We start from the raw sequence: 19960 nt of genomic DNA on the forward strand, positions 1-19960 counted from the left end.
AGAGAGAGGAGAGAGAAAGAGAGAGAGAGAGAGAGAGAGAGAGAGAGAAAGGGGATTCTGAGCCCAATAATGACATGAATAGAGACAGATGACTGCTCTCTGTTGGTCGTAATTATAACACAGTCCAGTTCAAAGAGCCATTTGTAAGTGAGAGCACTTAAGTGAGTTGCTGACATCATAAGGGGAGTCCACTTCGAAATAACTTTCAAAGCGTTTCTCAGTGGTTATAAATACTGAAGTGCCAACTCAGTCCTGTGAAACAGTAAAACCACAGAATGCATTAAGAAAGTGCTCGCTCTCTCTCTCTCTCACTCACTCACTCACTCACTCACTCACTCACTCACTCACTCTCCCGAACACACCCACACCCACATCTCCCTCTTCCTATTTCTCACACACACAACCTACCATGTGAGACTGAAGCTGGGTGGAGTTGTACATGCAGCTCCCGTTGGAGTGTGACACAGGCTGGGGTGTGTCTGGCTGGATGTAGCCTCTTCTGTCAATAAGACTAGAAATAAAAGACATGGCACATGAGGAGAGGTTTTGTAATGTGTGTGTACCTGCAAAAGTGTCTGTGTTCACGCTTAGGTGTTTGTGTGAGTCTGTTTCTCTGTATGTGTGTGTGGGTGAGAGAGAGAGATAGAGAGTCTGCTTTGGTGTGCATGTGTGTAACTACAGAGTGTTTGTGTGCTTGTACTTCGGTGTGTGTATCTGCCAAGTGTGTGTGTCGCCTTGGTGTAAGCATTCATACATGTGTGAAGCCTCCACACCCCATCTCTCCATGCATACCCACACACAGAGCAGATGGCAATCACCTGTCTACGGACAGAGAACAGTCACCTGAGATTCCCAGAGAATCCAACCCAATGTACAGTACCTACCTACTGAGCAAACCACACACATACCTCAGCTATTATTACGCATACCTCAGCTATTATTGCGCATACCTCAGCTATTATTGCGCATACCTCAGCTATTATTGCGCATACCTCAGCTATTATTGCGCATACCTCAGCTATTATTGCGCATACCTCAGCTATTATTGCGCATACCTCAGCTATTATTGCGCATACCTCAGCTATTATTGCGCATACCTCAGCTATTATTGCGCATACCTCAGCTATTATTGCGCACACCCCAGCTATTATTACGCACACCCCAGCTATTATTACGCATACCCCAGGTATTATTGCGCATACCTCAGCTATTATTACGCATACCTCAGCTATTATTACGCATACCTCAGCTATTATTACACATACCTCAGCTATTATTACACATACCTCAGCTATTATTACACATACCTCAGCTATTATTACACATACCTCAGCTATTATTACACATACCTCAGCTATTATTACACATACCTCAGCTATTATTACACATACCTCAGCTATTATTACACATACCTCAGCTATTATTACACATACCTCACATACCTCAGCTATTATTACACATACCTCAGCTATTATTACACATACCTCAGCTATTATTACACATACCTCAGCTATTATTACACATACCTCAGCTATTATTACACATACCTCAGCTATTATTACACATACCTCAGCTATTATTACACATACCTCAGCTATTATTACGCATACCTCAGCTATTATTACGCATACCTCAGCTCTTATTACACATATCTCAGCTCTTATTACACATAATTCAGTTATTCCAAGCCAGATGTAACCCATTAATGTGATAGACCAGCTAATGAATCAATGACAATTGTTACTCCAACAGATGTTTGAGATACTGACTTGATTTTGTATCTGCGGGTAGTGTATGGAGTTAAATTTAGGCCCCAAAATAAAATTGACCCTAATGTAACTCCGTAGTTTTGGTATTGTGGTGTCACTGGGGGGAGAGCAAATGACTGAATTACATTATCCTCTACAGCCAGACCATTTGCATTAAATGCAATAACCAACCATATGCTGTGGGGATGCTTACGGTGTATGTGCCCCAAATTGCACCCTATTCCCTATATAGTGCACTACTTTTGTCAAAAGTAGTGCACTACATAGGGAACAGGTTGCAATTTGGGGTGTAGACAATGTGCTGAGCTCATCCTAATAATGTGTAAGATAAGGCTAGTTCCAGCTCCCTCGAAAGAGGACAGAAACAGAGTGTACTGTAATTATTCCTGCCTGTGTGCACTGATGGATATCTTGATTGAAAGCGTTGCTCATTTAACACAGTGGCTGACAGTTTGATTCACATAAGGGGAGCTCATTCTGTGGGTGCTGACTAATGCAGTAAGGGAGAGAAGAGGGGGAGGAGGAAGGAGAGAAGAGGAGGAGGAGGAGGAAGGGGAGAGAGAAGGAGGAGGAAGAGGAGAAGGAGGAGGAAGGGGAGAGAGATGGAGGGAGAGAAGAGGAGGGGAGAGAGGAGGAGGAGGAAGGAGAGAGGAGGGGATGAGGAGGAAGGAGGAGGAAGAGGAGAAGGAGGAGGAAGGGGAGAGAGATGGAGGGAGAGAAGAGGAGGGGAGAGAGGAGGAGGAGGAAGGAGAGAGGAGGGGAGGAGGAGGAAGGGGAGAGAGATGGAGGAGGAAGGAGAGAGGAGGGGAGGAGGAGGAAGGGGAGAGAGATGGAGGGAGAGAAGAGGAGGGGAGAGAGGAGGAGGAGGAAGGAGAGAGGAGGGGAGGAGGAGGAAGGGGAGAGAGATGGAGGAGGAAGGAGAGAGGAGGGGAGGAGGAGGAAGGGGAGAGAAGAGGAGGAGGGAGAGAGATGGAGAGGAAGATGGATATTTTATTTTATATTTTATTCGGTCCCCATTAGCTGTTGTGAAAGCAGTAGCTACTCTTCCTGGGGTCCACACATAACATGACACATTACATAATACAGAACATTAATAGACAAGAACATTAAGGACAGAACTACATACATTTAAAAATGTACATGTAGCCTTCATATCAATATGTACACACAAACTATCTAGGTCAAATAGCGAGTTATCAGTTATTTTAAACTATGTTTGCTGTTCATTTGAACAATATGAGATGGAAGGAAGTTCCATGCAATAAGGGCTCTATATAATACAGTATGCTTTCTGGAATTTGTTCTGGATTTGGGGACTGTGAAAAGACCCCTGGTGCATGTCTGGTGGAGGGGAGATGGGAGGGGAGAGAAGAGGAGGAGGGGAGAGAAGAGGAGAAGGAGGGAGAGAGATGGAGGGGAGGAGGGAGAAAGAGAGATGGAGGGGAGGGGAGGAGGGAGAAAGAGAGATGGAGGAGGGAGAAAGAGAGATGGAGGGGACGAGAGGAGGGAGGGGAGAGAAGAGGAGGCGGGAGAGAGATGATCTAAAACCCCTTGGATCTAAAGTTGAGCTACAGCCGTGACTGTGTTGCCCCTCAGTGCATACAAAAGTATGTGTTCTCATTGGACAAGTTTTAGGAAGTACCTCCCTGTTTCAAATAGTTTTCTCCTTACTGAACACGACCAGCCTTGCTGTTAGGGTTAGTTTGGCCATGACAGACAGAGACTCACCTGGGTGGAAGAGGACCACAAAGGGCAGCACAGCAGTTGGTCAGGATGTTCCCGTAGCTGTAGGGGTTGTAGTTGTCCTTCGCCCGTTTGGTCGACCACGAGCCTTTAATCTGGAGGGGGAACATGACCCATCAGTCCAAAGGGAAGGGAACACTGCCGCTACCTCGTTCTCAAACCAAGGTGCATAAATTGAGGAGCAAACTGAAGTGAAGAGGAAATTCAGAAACTCTTGGAGGAGAGTGGATCTCGACAAATCACACCAGAGAGACAAATCGGGAGGATGAGGGAGGATGCTCGAGTGTTCAATCTACCAGAACCTCAGCAGCGCTAGTGAAACAAATCACACCAGAGAGACAGTTCAGAAGGATGAGGGAGGATATTCGAGTGTTCAATCTACCAGAACCTCAGCAGCGCTAGTGAAACAAATCACACCAGAGAGTTATTACATGGAGGACCAAGCGTGAAATGAGCCTTAATGAGACAGAATTCAAAGAAGTCAAAGATGGAGAGAGCTGGATGATGAGAAGTGGTGTGTGTGTGTGTGTGTGTACTCACGTCCTCGTTGGTGGTCTGATTGGAGCTGATGAGGTAGGTGTGGAAGCCCGACAGGCCCATAATGGACCACACCGAGAAGAAACACACCAGCACCTCCAGCACAGTCATTCAGTTAAGGAAACGAGACCACCATCACTACAACAACTGGCACGTCGTCACGGTGACTGAGAGGTAGAGAGAGCTCTTCCATTTGACCATGTTAACGCACCGAGTGGGACATAGTGGTATTGCCTACCAGAAGATTGTCGGGCCATTGGTTTACTAGGCAATGTAATCTACATGTGGTACGGCTCCATGAAATAACTGCTGTGTCCTCTGTAATGTCCCGAGAGACTCCAGGCAAAGTGGATACATACCAACAATCGACTAACATACACATCTAACCTAGCGCACGTGCCCAACACACACACACACACACACACACACACACACACACACACACGTTAATGTCTCTTTCCCTATCATTCGTTTAGTGTATTCCAGCCCATAGAGAGTGTGTGTGTGTCAGATCTGTTGTCTCTGCAGGAAGACAGGGGGCTGGCCTATGTGCAGTGTGATCAAGGCCCAAATTATAAGTGACAGGTGCTTGAAAGCAGCGGGGTGGCAGACATACAGACAGAAAGACAGACACACTCTCCCCCAGTGAAAGGATATCTGGCAGGGCTGTCTTTGAGTGCGCTGAGGAAGCCTGTCCGGTTGGATCCTGCAGAGAACAGAGAGAGCACAGAGAGAGAGAGCAGAGAGACAGAGCAGAGAGAGAGAGCAAACAGAGAGAGAGAGAGAGAGAGAGAGCAGAGAGAGCTTGTTGGTAAAAAGTGGAACATCCAAAGTCTCACTGAGGACCATGATGGTGAGCTAGTCAGTAAACAGCATTACTTCACATACCTGAAGCTACTCACACTGACTGACTGACTGCACCTGGGAGAGTAACTGATGCTAGTCACACTGACTGACTGACTGCACCTGGGAGAGTAACTGATGCTAGTCACACTGACTGAACCTGGGAGAGTAACTGATGCTAGTCACACTGACTGAACCTGGGAGAGTAACTGATGCTCGTCACACTGACTGACTGCACCTGGGAGAGTAACTGATGCTAGTCACACTGACTGAACCTGGGAGAGTAACTGATGCTAGTCACACTGACTGACTGTACCTGGGAGAGTAACTGATGCTAGTCACACTGACTGACTGCACCTGGGAGAGTAACTGATGCTAGTCACACTGACTGACTGCACCTGGGAGAGTAACTGATGCTAGTCACACTGATTGACTGCACCTGGGAGAGTAACTGATGCTAGTCACACTGACTGACTGCACCTGGGAGAGTAACTGATGCTAGTCACACTGACTGACTGCACCTGGGAGAGTAACTGATGCTAGTCACACTGACTGACTGCACCTGGGAGAGTAACTGATGCTAGTCACACTGACTGACTGCACCTGGGAGAGTAACTGATGCTAGTCACACTGACTGACTGCACCTGGGAGAGTAACTGATGCTAGTCACACTGACTGACTGCACCTGGAAGAGTAACTGATGCTAGTCACACTGACTGACTGCACTGGGGAGAGTAACTGATGCTAGTCACACTGACTGACTGCACCTGGGAGAGTAACTGATGCTAGTCACACTGACTGACTGCACCTGGGAGAGTAACGGATGCTAGTCACACTGACTGACTGCACCTGGGAGAGTAACTGATGCTAGTCACACTGACTGACTGACTGCACCTGGGAGAGTAACTGATGCTAGTCACACTGACTGACTGCACCTGGGAGAGTAACTGATGCTAGTCACACTGACTGACTGCACCTGGGAGAGTAACTGATGCTAGTCACACTGACTGACTGCACCTGGGAGAGTAACTGATGCTAGTCACACTGACTGACTGCACCTGGGAGAGTAACTGATGCTAGTCACACTGACTGACTGCACCTGGGAGAGTAACTGATGCTAGTCACACTGACTGACTGACTGCACCTGGGAGAACAGAGAGGAGCAGCAAAGGAGATCTCTAGCCCTGTGCTTGGTCTATACAGCAGTAACGCATTGAAAACATCCCTACACAAAGGAGATCTCTAGCCCTGTGCTTGGTCTATACAGCAGTAACGCATTGAAAACATCCCTACACAAAGGAGATCTCTAGCCCTGTGCTTGGTCTATACAGCAGTAACGCATTGAAAACATCCCTACACAAAGGAGATCTCTAGCCCTGTGCTTGGTCTATACAGCAGTAACGCATTGAAAACATCCCTACACAAAGGCAATGATGAGAAAACTAGGTTTAATTCAGGGCTTGATGTGAAGGGTCAATAGGCTGAATCAGTCAAGTAATCCACCAGAAACTCTAGACTTGATCAAAGCACCTCTACTGTGGTGCAGTAGGGAATGGGTGCTTCCCCAATGGCACCCTATTCCCTATATAGTGCACTACTTTGAACAGAGCCAATAGGGTACCATTTGGGACGCGACAATGACTGCCAGTTAAGGGTTCAGAAGAAGCTCTTCCCATCTAGGGCGGCAGGTAGCCTAGTGGTTAGAGCGTTGGACTAGTAACTGAAAGGTTGCAAGATCGAATCCCTGAGCTGACAGGGTAAAAATCTGTCGTTCTGCCCCTGAACAAGGCAGTTAACCCACTGTTCCTAGGCTGTCATTGAAATTAAGAATTTGGAGCTGATCCTAGATCAGTACTTCTCCTCTGAGAGGCTTGATATATACAGCCCCTGGTCTGCTGACTGATCTGTAGTGTAAAGTGTCACAATGTTCTGTCTCCCCACAGAGAGAGAGAAGCCATGTCACCAGCTTTGCTGACAGCCAGCCTCCGCTGGGGAGCAGGGAGGGAGGGGAGGGGCTGATCGATGTCAGAGCCCATCTCATCCATTACAGAGATGAAGTGCCCTAGGAGGTAGTGTTGCTCATGGCTAGATTCTACTAGAATGTGTCAGGATAGGAAAATTAAGTAAAGAGGTCTAGGGCAAAAAAAAGATTGATACCTATAAGAGAAATACCAGGGTAATATATTCCCTCATCTTGTTGATATTATCTGGATAACAAACAGTATGTACAGGAGACTTGTTTGGGGAAAAACTGAGTTTTGTGTTTATCTCAGGGCATCACCACTGTGTGTCACTCACTCAGGATGACGTGTGTAATAACGAAGGCGAAGATGAAGACGGTGAGGAAGGAGAGGGACAGGATGAAGAGGTAGAAGAAACGGTAGTTCCTCTTCCCAACACAGTTCCCCACCCAGGGACAGTGGTGGTCAAAACGCTCTGCAGAGAGAGAGGGGGGAGAGTGAGAAAGAGGGGAGAGAGAGGAGAGGGAGAAAGAGGGGAGAGAGAGAGGAGAGGGAGAAAGAGGAGGAGGAGTGGGAGAGAGAGGGGAGAGAGAGAGGAGAGGGAGAAAGAGGGGAGAGAGAGAAAGAGGGGAGAGAGAGGAGAGGGAGAAAGAGGGGAGAGAGAGAAAGAGGGGAGCGAGAGAGGAGAGGGAGAAAGAGGGGAGAGAGAGAGGAGAGGGAGAAAGAGGGGAGAGAGAGAGGAGAGTGAGAAAGAGGGGAGAGAGAGAGGAGAGTGAGAAAGAGGGGAGAGAGAGAGGAGAGTGAGAAAGAGGGGAGAGAGAGAGGAGAGTGAGAAAGAGGGGAGAGAGAGAGGAGAGTGAGAAAGAGGGGAGAGAGAGGGATGAGTGAGAGAAACAGAGAAAGAGGAGAGGGAGAAAGAGGGGAGAGAGAGGGGGGAGAGTGAGAAAGAGGGGAGAGAGGAGAGGGGGAAATAGGGGAGAGAGAGTGAGAAAGAGGGGAGAGAGAGAGGAGAGGGAGAAAGAGGGGAGAGAGAGAAAGAGGGGAGAGAGAGAGGAGAGGGAGAGTGAGAAAGAGAGAGGAGAGTGAGAAAGAGGGGAGAGAGAGAGGAGAGGGAGAGTGAGAAAGAGGGGAGAGAGAGAGGAGAGGGAGAGTGAGAAAGAGGGGAGAGAGAGAGGAGAGGGAGAGTGAGAAAGAGGGGAGAGAGAGAGGAGAGGGAGAGTGAGAAAGAGGGGAGAGAGAGAGGAGAGGGAGAGTGAGAAAGAGGGGAGAGAGAGAGGAGAGGGAGAAAGAGGGGAGAGAGAGGGGAGAGTGAGAGAAACAGAGAAAGAGGAGAGTGAGAAAGAGGGGAGAGAGAGGGGAAAGATAGAAACAGAGAGAGAGAGTGAGAAAGAGGGGATAGTGAGAGAGAGGGAGAGAGGAGAGAGAGAAAGGGGAGAAAGAGAGGAGCGAGAGGGGAGAGGAAAGGGAAACAGAAAAGTGTAAAGAGTGGAAGAGAGAATTAAAGGGGAAGAGAGAGGGATGAGGGTAGCGGATAGAAAAGGAAATAAAAAGTGGAAAGAGAGGGGAGAGTAGATGGTTTAAAAGTCATACATATGGAACAGCCATGGTTAGTCAGCTTCTCCTATTATGTTCCCACAGAGTCTGAGTGAGGTCCAGGTCTACTCCACTCACCTACACAGTTGTCACACAGGCTGCAGTGCGAGGCCCGTGGGGGCCTGAAGATCTTGCAGGTGAAGCAGTACTTAAGCTTGACCGTCTGCCCGTTGATGACCACTTCTCTGATCCTCGGGGGCGGCCTGTACCCTGGACCACTGGGGCCATTAGAGGCATCTGAAGAGGACCACACAAGACCTAGTCAGATTTAGTTCACAAGGGAAGCATATTCCTTTGTTTTCCTATGTTGGATATCCAGTGCAGTCTCAGAGTGTCACGCCCTGGCCTTAGTTATCTTTGTTTTCTTTATTATTTTGGTTAGGCCAGGGTGTGATATGGGTGATATGTGTTTTGTCTTGTCTAGGGTTTTTTGTAGATTTATGGGGCCATTAGAGGTGTCTGAAGAGGACCACACAAGACCTTCAGTTTAGTTGTGTAGGTAAGTCTATGGTTGCCTAGATTGGTTCTCAATCAGAAGCACGTGTTTATTGTTGTCTCTGATTGGGAACCATATTTAGGCAGCCATATTCTTTGGGTATTTGTTTCCTGTCTTTGTGTTTTATGCACCAGTTAGGACTTTTCACGTTTATTGTTTTGTAGTTTTGTAGTTTGTTCTGTATCTTAGAGCAGTCTCAGAGCTGTATCTCAGAGCTGTATCTCAGAGCAGTCTCAGAGCTGTATCTTAGAGCTGTATCTTAGAGCTGTATCTTAGAGCTGTATCTCAGAGCTGTATCTTAGAGCTGTATCTTAGAGCTGTATCTCAGAGCTGTATCTCAGAGCTGTATCTTAGAGCTGTATCTCAGAGCTGTATCTCAGAGCTGTATCTCAGAGCTGTATCTCAGAGCTGTATCTCAGAGCTGTATCTCAGAGCTGTATCTCAGAGCTGTATCTCAGAGCTGTATCTTAGAGCTGTATCTTAGAGCTGTATCTTAGAGCTGTATCTCAGAGCTGTATCTCAGAGCTGTATCTCAGAGCTGTATCTCAGAGCAGTATCTCAGAGCTGTATCTCAGAGCTGTATCTCAGAGCTGTATCTTAGAGCTGTATCTCAGAGCTGTATCTCAGAGCTGTATCTTAGAGCTGTATCTCAGAGCTGTATCTTAGAGCTGTATCTCAGAGCTGTATCTCAGAGCTGTATCTTAGAGCTGTATCTTAGAGCTGTATCTTAGAGCTGTATCTCAGAGCTGTATCTCAGAGCTGTATCTCAGAGCTGTATCTCAGAGCAGTATCTCAGAGCTGTATCTCAGAGCTGTATCTCAGAGCTGTATCTTAGAGCTGTATCTTAGAGCTGTATCTTAGAGCTGTATCTTAGAGCTGTATCTTAGAGCTGTATCTTAGAGCTGTATCTTAGAGCTGTATCTTAGAGCTGTATCTTAGAGCTGTATCTCAGAGCTGTATCTTAGAGCTGTATCTTAGAGCTGTATCTTAGAGCTGTATCTTAGAGCAGTATCTCAGAGCTGTATCTCAGAGCTGTATCTTAGAGCTGTATCTCAGAGCTGTATCTCAGAGCTGTATCTTAGAGCTGTATCTTAGAGCTGTATCTTAGAGCTGTATCTTAGAGCTGTATCTTAGAGCTGTATCTTAGAGCTGTATCTTAGAGCTGTATCTCAGAGCTGTATCTTAGAGCTGTATCTTAGAGCTGTATCTCAGAGCTGTATCTCAGAGCTGTATCTTAGAGCTGTATCTTAGAGCTGTATCTTAGAGCTGTATCTTAGAGCTGTATCTTAGAGCTGTATCTCAGAGCTGTATCTCAGAGCTGTATCTTAGAGCTGTATCTTAGAGCTGTATCTTAGAGCTGTATCTTAGAGCTGTATCTTAGAGCTGTATCTTAGAGCTGTATCTCAGAGCTGTATCTTAGAGCTGTATCTTAGAGCTGTATCTTAGAGCAGTATCTCAGAGCTGTATCTCAGAGCTGTATCTTAGAGCTGTATCTCAGAGCTGTATCTTAGAGCTGTATCTTAGAGCTGTATCTTAGAGCTGTATCTTAGAGCTGTATCTTAGAGCTGTATCTTAGAGCTGTATCTTAGAGCTGTATCTTAGAGCTGTATCTTAGAGCTGTATCTCAGAGCTGTATCTTAGAGCTGTATCTCAGAGCTGTATCTTAGAGCTGTATCTTAGAGCAGTATCTCAGAGCTGTATCTCAGAGCTGTATCTTAGAGCTGTATCTCAGAGCTGTATCTTAGAGCTGTATCTTAGAGCTGTATCTTAGAGCTGTATCTCAGAGCTGTATCTTAGAGCTGTATCTTAGAGCTGTATCTTAGAGCTGTATCTTAGAGCTGTATCTCAGAGCTGTATCTTAGAGCTGTATCTTAGAGCTGTATCTCAGAGCTGTATCTTAGAGCTGTATCTTAGAGCTGTATCTTAGAGCTGTATCTCAGAGCTGTATCTCAGAGCTGTATCTTAGAGCTGTATCTTAGAGCTGTATCTCAGAGCTGTATCTTAGAGCTGTATCTTAGAGCTGTATCTCAGAGCTGTATCTCAGAGCTGTATCTTAGAGCTGTATCTTAGAGCTGTATCTTAGAGCTGTATCTTAGAGCTGTATCTTAGAGCTGTATTATTTATTTCATTTTTTCTCCCCTTTTCTCCCCAATTCCGTGGTATCCAATTGTTACTAGTTACTATCTTGTCTCGACGAAGGTCAAGACACAACTCGACACACAACCCAACCAAGCCGCACTGCTTCTTAACACAGCGCGCCTCCAACCTGGAAGCCAGCCGCACCAATGTGTCGGCGGAAACACCGTGTTTCCTAGTGCGCGATGATATCCCTACCGGCCAAACCCTCCCTAACCCGAACGACGCTAGGCCAATTGTGCGTTGCCCCATGGAACTCCCGGTCGCGGCCGGCTGTGACAGAGCCTGGGCGCGAACCCAGAGTCTCTGGTGGCACAACTAGCACTGCGATGCAGTGCCATAGACCACTGCGCCACCCGGGAGGCCCCTCTGTATCTTATTTCTAAAAGCACAGCCAGTCTGGTAAGAGCCAGATACGAACTCCTGTATCCAAGGGGGCTCTGGCTCTGTTTTTATTTCCCTGTTCCCTGTAATAAACTAAATAAGTCACGCAATCACAATCAACAGTATAGGCTTTCACAGTCAGCACATTTTACTGGCTTCCTCACTGATGCAATTTACAGCAGCAGGCACCTGGGGCACGGTGGCACAGTGTTTACTTGACATTACATTATTCATCTGCTCTGCAGGACCTAGCACTCATCACACACACACACACACTGCATGCTCTTCCTGCTTGGAGATGGGGGGGGGCACACCTAATTGATCCAGGAAAAAGTTATTTATTAGTCTCAGTGTGGTCTGGGAGAGGGGCGAGGCTCCTGGTGGGTAGGGGCCAAACCGACGGCCCTGCAGCCCTGCTTATCACTCACTCTGCATCACTGCCTTGGATCATTGTTTTCATACACTGCATCATTCCTTGTTAACATTTCATCGCACTCTACCACAGGTTTATTGTTTAATATAAATGGAGTGTATAAACGTTAAAGATCGCTCCGCCATTTCCTGGTTGCTATAAATCTAATAGTTTCAGTTTATGTAACAAAACAAGCAAGGATAGTGTAGAAAACCATTGTACCATCTAAACCGCTGTGAAATATCTTTTCCATAACCAAAACATTGTATTTTCAGCTGTTTGAAGCTGGTGTACAAAACCAAAAGTAATAGACGCAAAACCTAAACTTAAGAATGGGAAGCATAGAAATAGCGCACATAGAGCATATTTACTGTTTCTTAGACTTGCTTTAAATGTGTGACAGATCTATAACAAATATTTCTATGTGAATTTTGTCGGGTTAAGTTAAATATTGCAGATTTACCTATCAAGTTTCAGGCGACAACGGAGTATCAATGTGGTGAACATCTATTGGATTGAGGTTTAGCCTCAATATTTAACCACGACTTTGTGCATATGAAAAACAAGACATTGACTGTGGCGGTGACAGTAGCATGGGAACAGAGCATACATTAAGTATATTGCGGAAAGGGAATGAGATCACTTGCAATCACATTCACGTCATTCTTATACACAGATGATTGTGAATGCATTTAACAACACGACTTCTGCTGAAACACAGTGTAGGAATGATGAGAAGTATATATAAAAAGGAGGAGAGAGAGAGAGAAAGACACACAATGAGAGAGAAGCACAGCAGACATCAGAAAGAATGCATTGTGGGACTGCAAGTTGTGGGAAGCAGCAAATAAAGCAGCTTAGAATTGAAAACACATCGAGCTGCTCCAAAGCTAACATTCAGGAGCGAGACTGAAGAAGCGTGGGAGAGAGAAAGACAAAGTAGTAGTTTGAAGGTGTTTAGGTTGCAAGGGCTAGGTTGTGAAACAGACAACAGGACTACTTCTCCATAAGTTCACTGCTTTTTCAGGGCAGGCCTGTAATATTACTTTCATCAACGTTTAATAAACAAAATGTAATTCTCGGGCCTCCCGGGTGGCGCAGTGGTCTAAGGCACTGCATTGCAGTGCTAGCTGTGCCACCAGAGACTCTGGGTTTGAGCCTAGGCTCTGTTGCAGCCGGCCGCGACCGGGAGGTCCATGGGGCGACGCACAATTGGCCTAGCGTCGTCCAGGTTAAGGAGGGTTTGGCCGGTAGGGATATCCTTGTCTCATCGCTCACTAACGACTCCTGTGGCGGGCCGGGCGCAGTGCACACTGACCAGGTTGCTAGGTGTAAGGTGTTTCCTCCGACACATTGGTGCGGCTGGCTTCCGGGTTGGATGCGCACTGTGTTAAGAAGCAGTGCGGCTTGGTTGGGTTGTGTTTCGGAGGACGCATGGCTTTTGTCTCTCCCGAGCTCGTACGGGAGTTGTAGCGATGAGACAAGACAGTAACTACTAACAATTGGATACCATCAAATTGTGTATAAAAATAAATACATCAAAAGTAATTCTCGTATATAGGTATTGTTTGTAGGCACGATTTTGATGACAATTGGCACCAATTTCCTGTTTTTAGAGTTGACTGTACAGTCCAGAACCTCTAGATCCTTTAATACAGGATGTGCAGATGTTATTTCTAGACGTGCATCACATAGTGACTGGCCACAGACACTAAACAACCAAACTGAGTAAATATAACAGAATTCTTTCCACCCTTCCTCATCAAATGTATACAACAGCGTTGAGGTGGGGAGACATAGGCTATGTCCCAAATGGCACCGCATTTCCTATATAGTGAACTACTTTTGACCAGAGCCCTATGGGTTCTGGTCAAAAGTAGTGCATTACATGAGGAATAGGGTGCCATTTGGGACGCAGACAGGAACCGTTTTCTCTCCTGCTATAAGAAAGCTGGAGTTAGATACAGAGCAAGCAACGCCCAAATTTGCTCATTCTCTCAGTAATGACTATTTTGTGATTGACAGGTCTGTTCCGGAATGCTGTATTCACAGGGAAAAACACAGTTCTAAATATACATTGATTGTTCGGTCTGTATAACACATGATTGTTCGGTCTGTATAACACAGGTTCTCTCATTGAACATCCCTGACTCATTCTTCTTGGTTTGCATTGGATTGGGCGTCTCATAACAAAGGGGAACAAGTGTCTTGCACCAGTGATAAAGGAGGGTTGGTTCCCAAATGGCACCCTATTCCCTACATATTGCACTACCTCAAACCAGAGGCCTATGAGTCCTGGTCGAAAGTATTGCACTAAAAGGGAATATGGTAAAACATTTGCGACACGGCTGACATCTCTTCTAAATTGAACTCTAAAAAAAATCAGGTTGTTTGGACAACATGCCATTGTTCTCAGGGCAAAGCACCTCTCAAAGCTGATGTCATCTCTGAACACCTTATCATCTCACTGGCACGCACACACAGGCGTTTAGAGGGACGCATGTGATTGGCTCGATCCAAGCCATTTAATAGAGGTCGGGTGAAGTTCACGTTGATAACAAATCTATCTGCCTCATTAGCGGGACACAAACAAAGGAGAAGCAGCCACCTCAGAGTTCTGCCTCAGCAAAGTCCCAAAATGCACCCTACTCCCTACATAGTGCACTACTTTTGACCAGAACCCAGTTCTGGACTGTTCGAAAACCAGGTGGTCTCCATAGTTACCAATCTGTCTCTCCAGGTCGGCAGCCTCGTCGGGTGTGGCACGGGGCAGGACACCCGGGTCACTGAAGCTGGCTCTGAACAGCATCCCCAGAACAAAGACAAACAGCACCCCTCCGATCACCGGGATGGCCGGGGTCAGGTTGGACGCCAGGAACGGGCAGCTGGAAGATGGGAGGAATGAAAATAATTAGGAATGGAAAAGCATGTAGCTATTTCCCCCCCCAACATCAGACACCCCTAACTTCGGACACTCTAGCGGTTGGAGGATTAAATCACCTCAAGCACAACATGTAAATGGCCTGGAAAATAATAGTACATTTTGTGACTAAAGACACCCTTCTAGCTAGCTGACCACTGATTTTAATTGTAGTTTATGTAAGTTTTGAGAGTTTTCAAAAAGGTTAAATATATACAGTGGGGAGAACAAGTATTTGATACACTGCCGATTTTGCAGGTTTTCCTACTTACAAAGCATGTAGAAGTCTGTAATTTTCATCATAGGTACACTTCAACTGTGAGAGACAGAATCTAAAACAAAAATCCAGAAAATCACATTGTATGATTTTTAAGTAATTAATTGTGCATTCCTGGTGTAACTCGGGCAGTTGTTGTTGCCATCCTGTACCTGTCCCGCAGGTGTGATGTTAGGATTTACCGATCCTGTGCAGGTGTTGTTACACGTGGTCTGCCACTGCGAGGACGATCAGCTGTCCGTCCTGTCTCCCTGTAGCACTGTCTTAGGCGTCTCACAGTACGGACATTGCCATTTATTGCCTTGGCCACATCTGCAGTCCTCATACCTCCTTGCAGCATGCCTAAGGCACGTTCTCGCAGATGAGTAGGGACCCTGGGCATCTTTCTTTTGGTGTTTTTCAGTCAGTAGAAAGGCCTCTTTAGTGTCCTAAGTTTTCATAACTGTGACCTTAATTGTTAGTGTCTTAACGACCGTTCCACAGGTGCATGTTTATTAATGGTTTATGGTTCATTGAACAAGCATGGGAAACAGTGTTCAAACCCTTTACAATGAAGATCTGTGAAGTTATTTGGATTTTTATTAATTATCTTTGAAAGACAGGGTCCTGAAATATATATATAATGTGTGTGTGTGTGTGTGCGCATGTATATATTTACACACACACACACACACACACACACTTTGTGGGACACGCTGTATATTGTAAAATTTGAATGCGTGACAGACCACACATTTAATATCCAACTTTTACCTAAATTATTCATACTCATTTATATGTTAGTATTAAACTGTTATTTACTTTCTCAAAACATAAGAATTATCTGTAAAACAAATAATGATACATTATTTGGTTACAACACTCAAGAAGATGTTGGTGAGTAACCATTTTTAAGAGTCTACAGGAGGGCCCACCAGGCTACGCAATGAAGACTTGACAGGGAAGTCATTTTTTTAACCCGAAGGCTAGCCAACTAGCCAACTATCTAGTAACCCCTTGGATACGTGGTTGGTGTCTCTTTTTTGAACAAAATTAAACAGATATATCTTATAACTGAACAAAATAGTAAGGTGGCCAATAATTGGGGACCGTATGCCGATAATACGGGACGCATTTTTGTAAACCGCTTATCAATAAGCTGATAGTAGTAATACTTCCACTGAAATGTCAAACATGCTAATTGCTAACCCGTTTTTACGGCACCAATAATCTCAAAACATTGATGGCTTGATCACAAGATAACACTGTTGAAGGTATTTCTTAAACGCTGTTGAATATGTCAATAATATGAGTTGCTACGCTAGGTGTAGTTATTAGCTGGTCTTAGTGTAGTCTCTGTATCTGGGTGGGTGGAAAGTTCACAACTAATAAAACTGTTAGGATAAACAGGAATGTGCACACACACATAATTATTTGATTAACTTGTAACAACAAAGTCACTTAAATCATGCCTAGTGTTTTGTTCATGAACAGATGTTGGTTAGCACTACTGTACTGTCTGTCCTCTGTACCTAAAATCATTAGATGACAAGACTGGCCAAGGAGGAATGGCCTCCCTGGAAAACTTTCTGTGGCACAATTCAACACATCCCATACGGCTCTGGTCAAAATTAGTGCACTATATAGGGAATAGGGTGCCATTTGGGACGTATCCACTGACTGAAATCTACTGGCCTATTTCCAAGCATTTTCCTCGACTGGCATCCGTGACAAAAGCATGAAATGAAAGGTATGTCTTCATATTTATTTTTACATTATTTCTACAAATGAACAGACACTCCATTCTTCTCTTCTCATAGCCTGGGTCTATAGTAGCAGACAATTTTCCCGATAGAGATCCTTTGTTCGTACCCCCCATGTCAATTGAACATATCCCAGAGGCTGCTCCAAGACACCGCCAGTTGGAGAAGAGGTATTCGGAGTCTGACTCAGGTGGCGTGGACATCATCCACGGCTTCGGAGTATATTACTCGCTAATGTTCAGTCTCTGGACAATAAAGTAGACGAGCTCAGGGCGAGGATCTCCTTCCAGAGAGATCAGGGATTGTAACGTACTCTGTTTTACGGAATCATGGCTCTCTCGGGATATACTGTCCCCATCCATACAGCCAGCTGGGTTCTCAGTACATTGCGCAGACAGGAATAAAGAACTCTCCGTGAAGAAGAAAGGTGGTGGTGTATGTTTCATGATTAACTACTCATGGTGTGATTGTGATGACATACAGAAACTCAAGTCTTATTGTTCACCTGACCTAGAATAACTCACAGTCGTGTATATACCCCCTCAAGCCGATACCACGACGTCCCTCAAGGAACTACACTGGACTTTATGTAAACTGGAAACCACATATCCTGAGGCTGCATTTATTGAAGCTGGGGATTTTAACAAAGCAAATTTGAGGAAAACTCTACCGAAGTTCTATCAACACATTGACTGTAGTACTCGCTCTGGAAAAACACGATCACTGCTACTCCCCCTTCCGGGATGCCTACAGGGCCCTCCCCCGCCCATCAAATCACAACTCCATTTTGCTCCTCCCTTCCTATAGGCAGAAACTCAAACAGGAATTACCCGTTAAAACACTGGTTTCACCAATCGGAATCCATGCTTCAAGATAGTTTTGATCACGCGGACTGGGCTATGTTCCGGGTAGCCTCTGAGAATAACATTGAGGTATACACGGACACAGTGACCGAGTTCATCAGGAAGTGTATAGGGGATGTTGTTCCCACCGTGACTATTAAAACCTACCCAAATCAGAAACCGTGCATAGATGGCAGCATTTGCGCAAAACTGAAAGCGCAAACCACCGCATTTAACCATGGCAAGGTGACTGAGAATATGGTTGAATACAAACAGTGTAGTTATTCCCTCCGCAAGGCAATCAAACAGACAAAACATCAGTACAGAGACAAAGTGGAGTCGCAATTCAGACAAGAGGCGTATGTAGCAGGGTCTACAGACAATCACGGATTACAAATTGAAAACCAGCCATGTTGCAGACACTGACGTCTTGCTCCCGGACAAGCTAAACACCTTCTTTACCCGCTTTGAGGATAACACAGTGCCACCGAAGCGACCCACTCCCAAGGACTGTGAGCTCTCGTTCTCCGTGGCCAACATGAGTAAGACATTTAAGTGGTTAACCCTAGCAAGGCTGCTGGCCCAGACAGTAGCCCTAGCCGCATCCTCAGAGCATGCACAGACCAGCTGGCTGGAGTGTTTACGGACATATTCAATCTCTCCCTATCCTAGTCTGCTGTCCCCACTTGCTTCAAGATGTCCACCATTGTTCCTGTACCCAAGAAAGCAAAGGTAACTGAACAAAATTATTATCACCCTGTAGCACTCACTTCTGTCAGCATTAAGTGTTGAGAGGCTAGTTAAGGATCATATCACCTCCAACTTACCTGACACACTAGAACCACTTCAATTTGCTTACTGCCCCAATAGATCCACCCAATAGATCCACAATGCAATCGCTATCGCACTGCACACTGCCCTATCCCATCTGGACAAGAGGACTACGTTTGTAAGAATGCTGTTCATTGACCATAGCTCGGCCTTCAACACCATAGTACCCTCCAAGCTCACCATTAAGCTCGGGGCTCTGGGTCTGAACCCAGCCCTGTGCAACTGGGTTCTGGACTTCTGACGGGCCGTTCCCAGGTGGTGATGGTAGGAAAACACCTCCACTTCACTGATCCTAAACACAGGGGCCCCACAAAGGGTGCGTGCTCAGCACCCTCCTGTACTCCCTGTTCACCCATGACTGCATGACCACGCACGCCTCCAACTCAATCATCAAGATGGCAGATGACACAACAGTAGTAGGCCTGATTACCAACAATGACGAGACAGACTACAGGGAGGAGGTGAGGGACCTGGCCGAGTGGTGCCAGGAAAATAACCTCTACCTCCACATCAACAAAACGAAGGAGCTGATTGTGGACATCGGGAAACCGCAGAGGGAGCTAGCCCCTATACACATCGACGGGACTGCAGTGGATATGGTGAAAAGCTTCAAAGTCCTCAGCGTACACATCACTGACAATCTGAAATGGTCCACCCACACAGACAGTGTGGTGAAGAAGACGCAACAGCACCTCTTCAACCTCAGGAAGCTGAAGAAATTCTGCTTGGCTCCTACGACCCTCACAGACTTTTACAGATGCATCCTGTCGGGCTGTATCACCGCCTGGTACGGCAACTGCACCAAGAGGGTGGTGCGGTCTGCCCAACGCATCACCGGGGGCACACTGTCTGCCCCCCAGGACACCCACAGCACACGATGTCACAGGAAGGCCAAAAAGATCATCAGGAACATCACCCAACCGAGCCACGGCCCGTTCCCCCCGCTATCATCTAGAAGGAGAGGTCAATACAGGTGCATCAAAGCTGGGACCGAGAGACTGCTTCTAAACAGCTTCTATCTCAAGGCCATCAGACTGTTAAATAGCCATCACTAACCGGCTACTACCCGGTTACTCAACCTTGCACCTGAGAGGCTGCTGCCCTATATACATAGACATGGAATCACTGGCCACTTTAATAATGGAACACTGTTTACATACTGCTTTACTCATTTCATATGTATATACTGTATTCTATTCTACTGTATTTTAGTCAATGCCACTCCAACATTACTCGTCCTAATATTTATATATTCCTTAATTTCTTTTAGATTTGTGTATTGTTGTGTATTGTTATATATTACTGCACTGTTGGAGCTAGGAAAACAACATTTCGCTACACCCACAAAAGCATCTGCTAAATATGCGTGCGACCAATAACATTTGATTTGAATTAGAAAAAGGATTGGGAAGAATCATGTCCATGTAATCCGTTTATTATATATTATTTTGGTGGGCACAATATTTTGGTGGGC

At 45.9% G+C, this 19960-nt stretch overlaps 1 protein-coding gene across 2 annotated transcripts in view; it reads right to left on the minus strand.

Moving 5' to 3' along the window:
• LOC109900603 (probable palmitoyltransferase ZDHHC14) overlaps positions 1-19960 on the minus strand; it is a 29207-nt gene that overhangs the window by 3075 nt on the left and 6172 nt on the right. For both annotated transcript variants that reach the window (XM_020496304.2, XM_031836985.1), the window contains exons 2-8: positions 14599-14759; positions 8525-8683; positions 7191-7328; positions 4707-4755; positions 4053-4155; positions 3498-3607; positions 409-511 (exon numbers count right to left, since the gene is read on the minus strand). In XM_020496304.2, coding sequence (XP_020351893.1) covers positions 409-511; positions 3498-3607; positions 4053-4155; positions 4707-4755; positions 7191-7328; positions 8525-8683; positions 14599-14759 — 823 coding nt within the window. The remainder of the gene's footprint in view (positions 1-408; positions 512-3497; positions 3608-4052; positions 4156-4706; positions 4756-7190; positions 7329-8524; positions 8684-14598; positions 14760-19960) is intronic.

The sequence above is a fragment of the Oncorhynchus kisutch genome, linkage group LG12 (genome assembly GCF_002021735.2).
Source record: "Oncorhynchus kisutch isolate 150728-3 linkage group LG12, Okis_V2, whole genome shotgun sequence".
In the NCBI taxonomy this organism is placed as follows: Eukaryota; Metazoa; Chordata; class Actinopteri; order Salmoniformes; family Salmonidae; genus Oncorhynchus; species Oncorhynchus kisutch.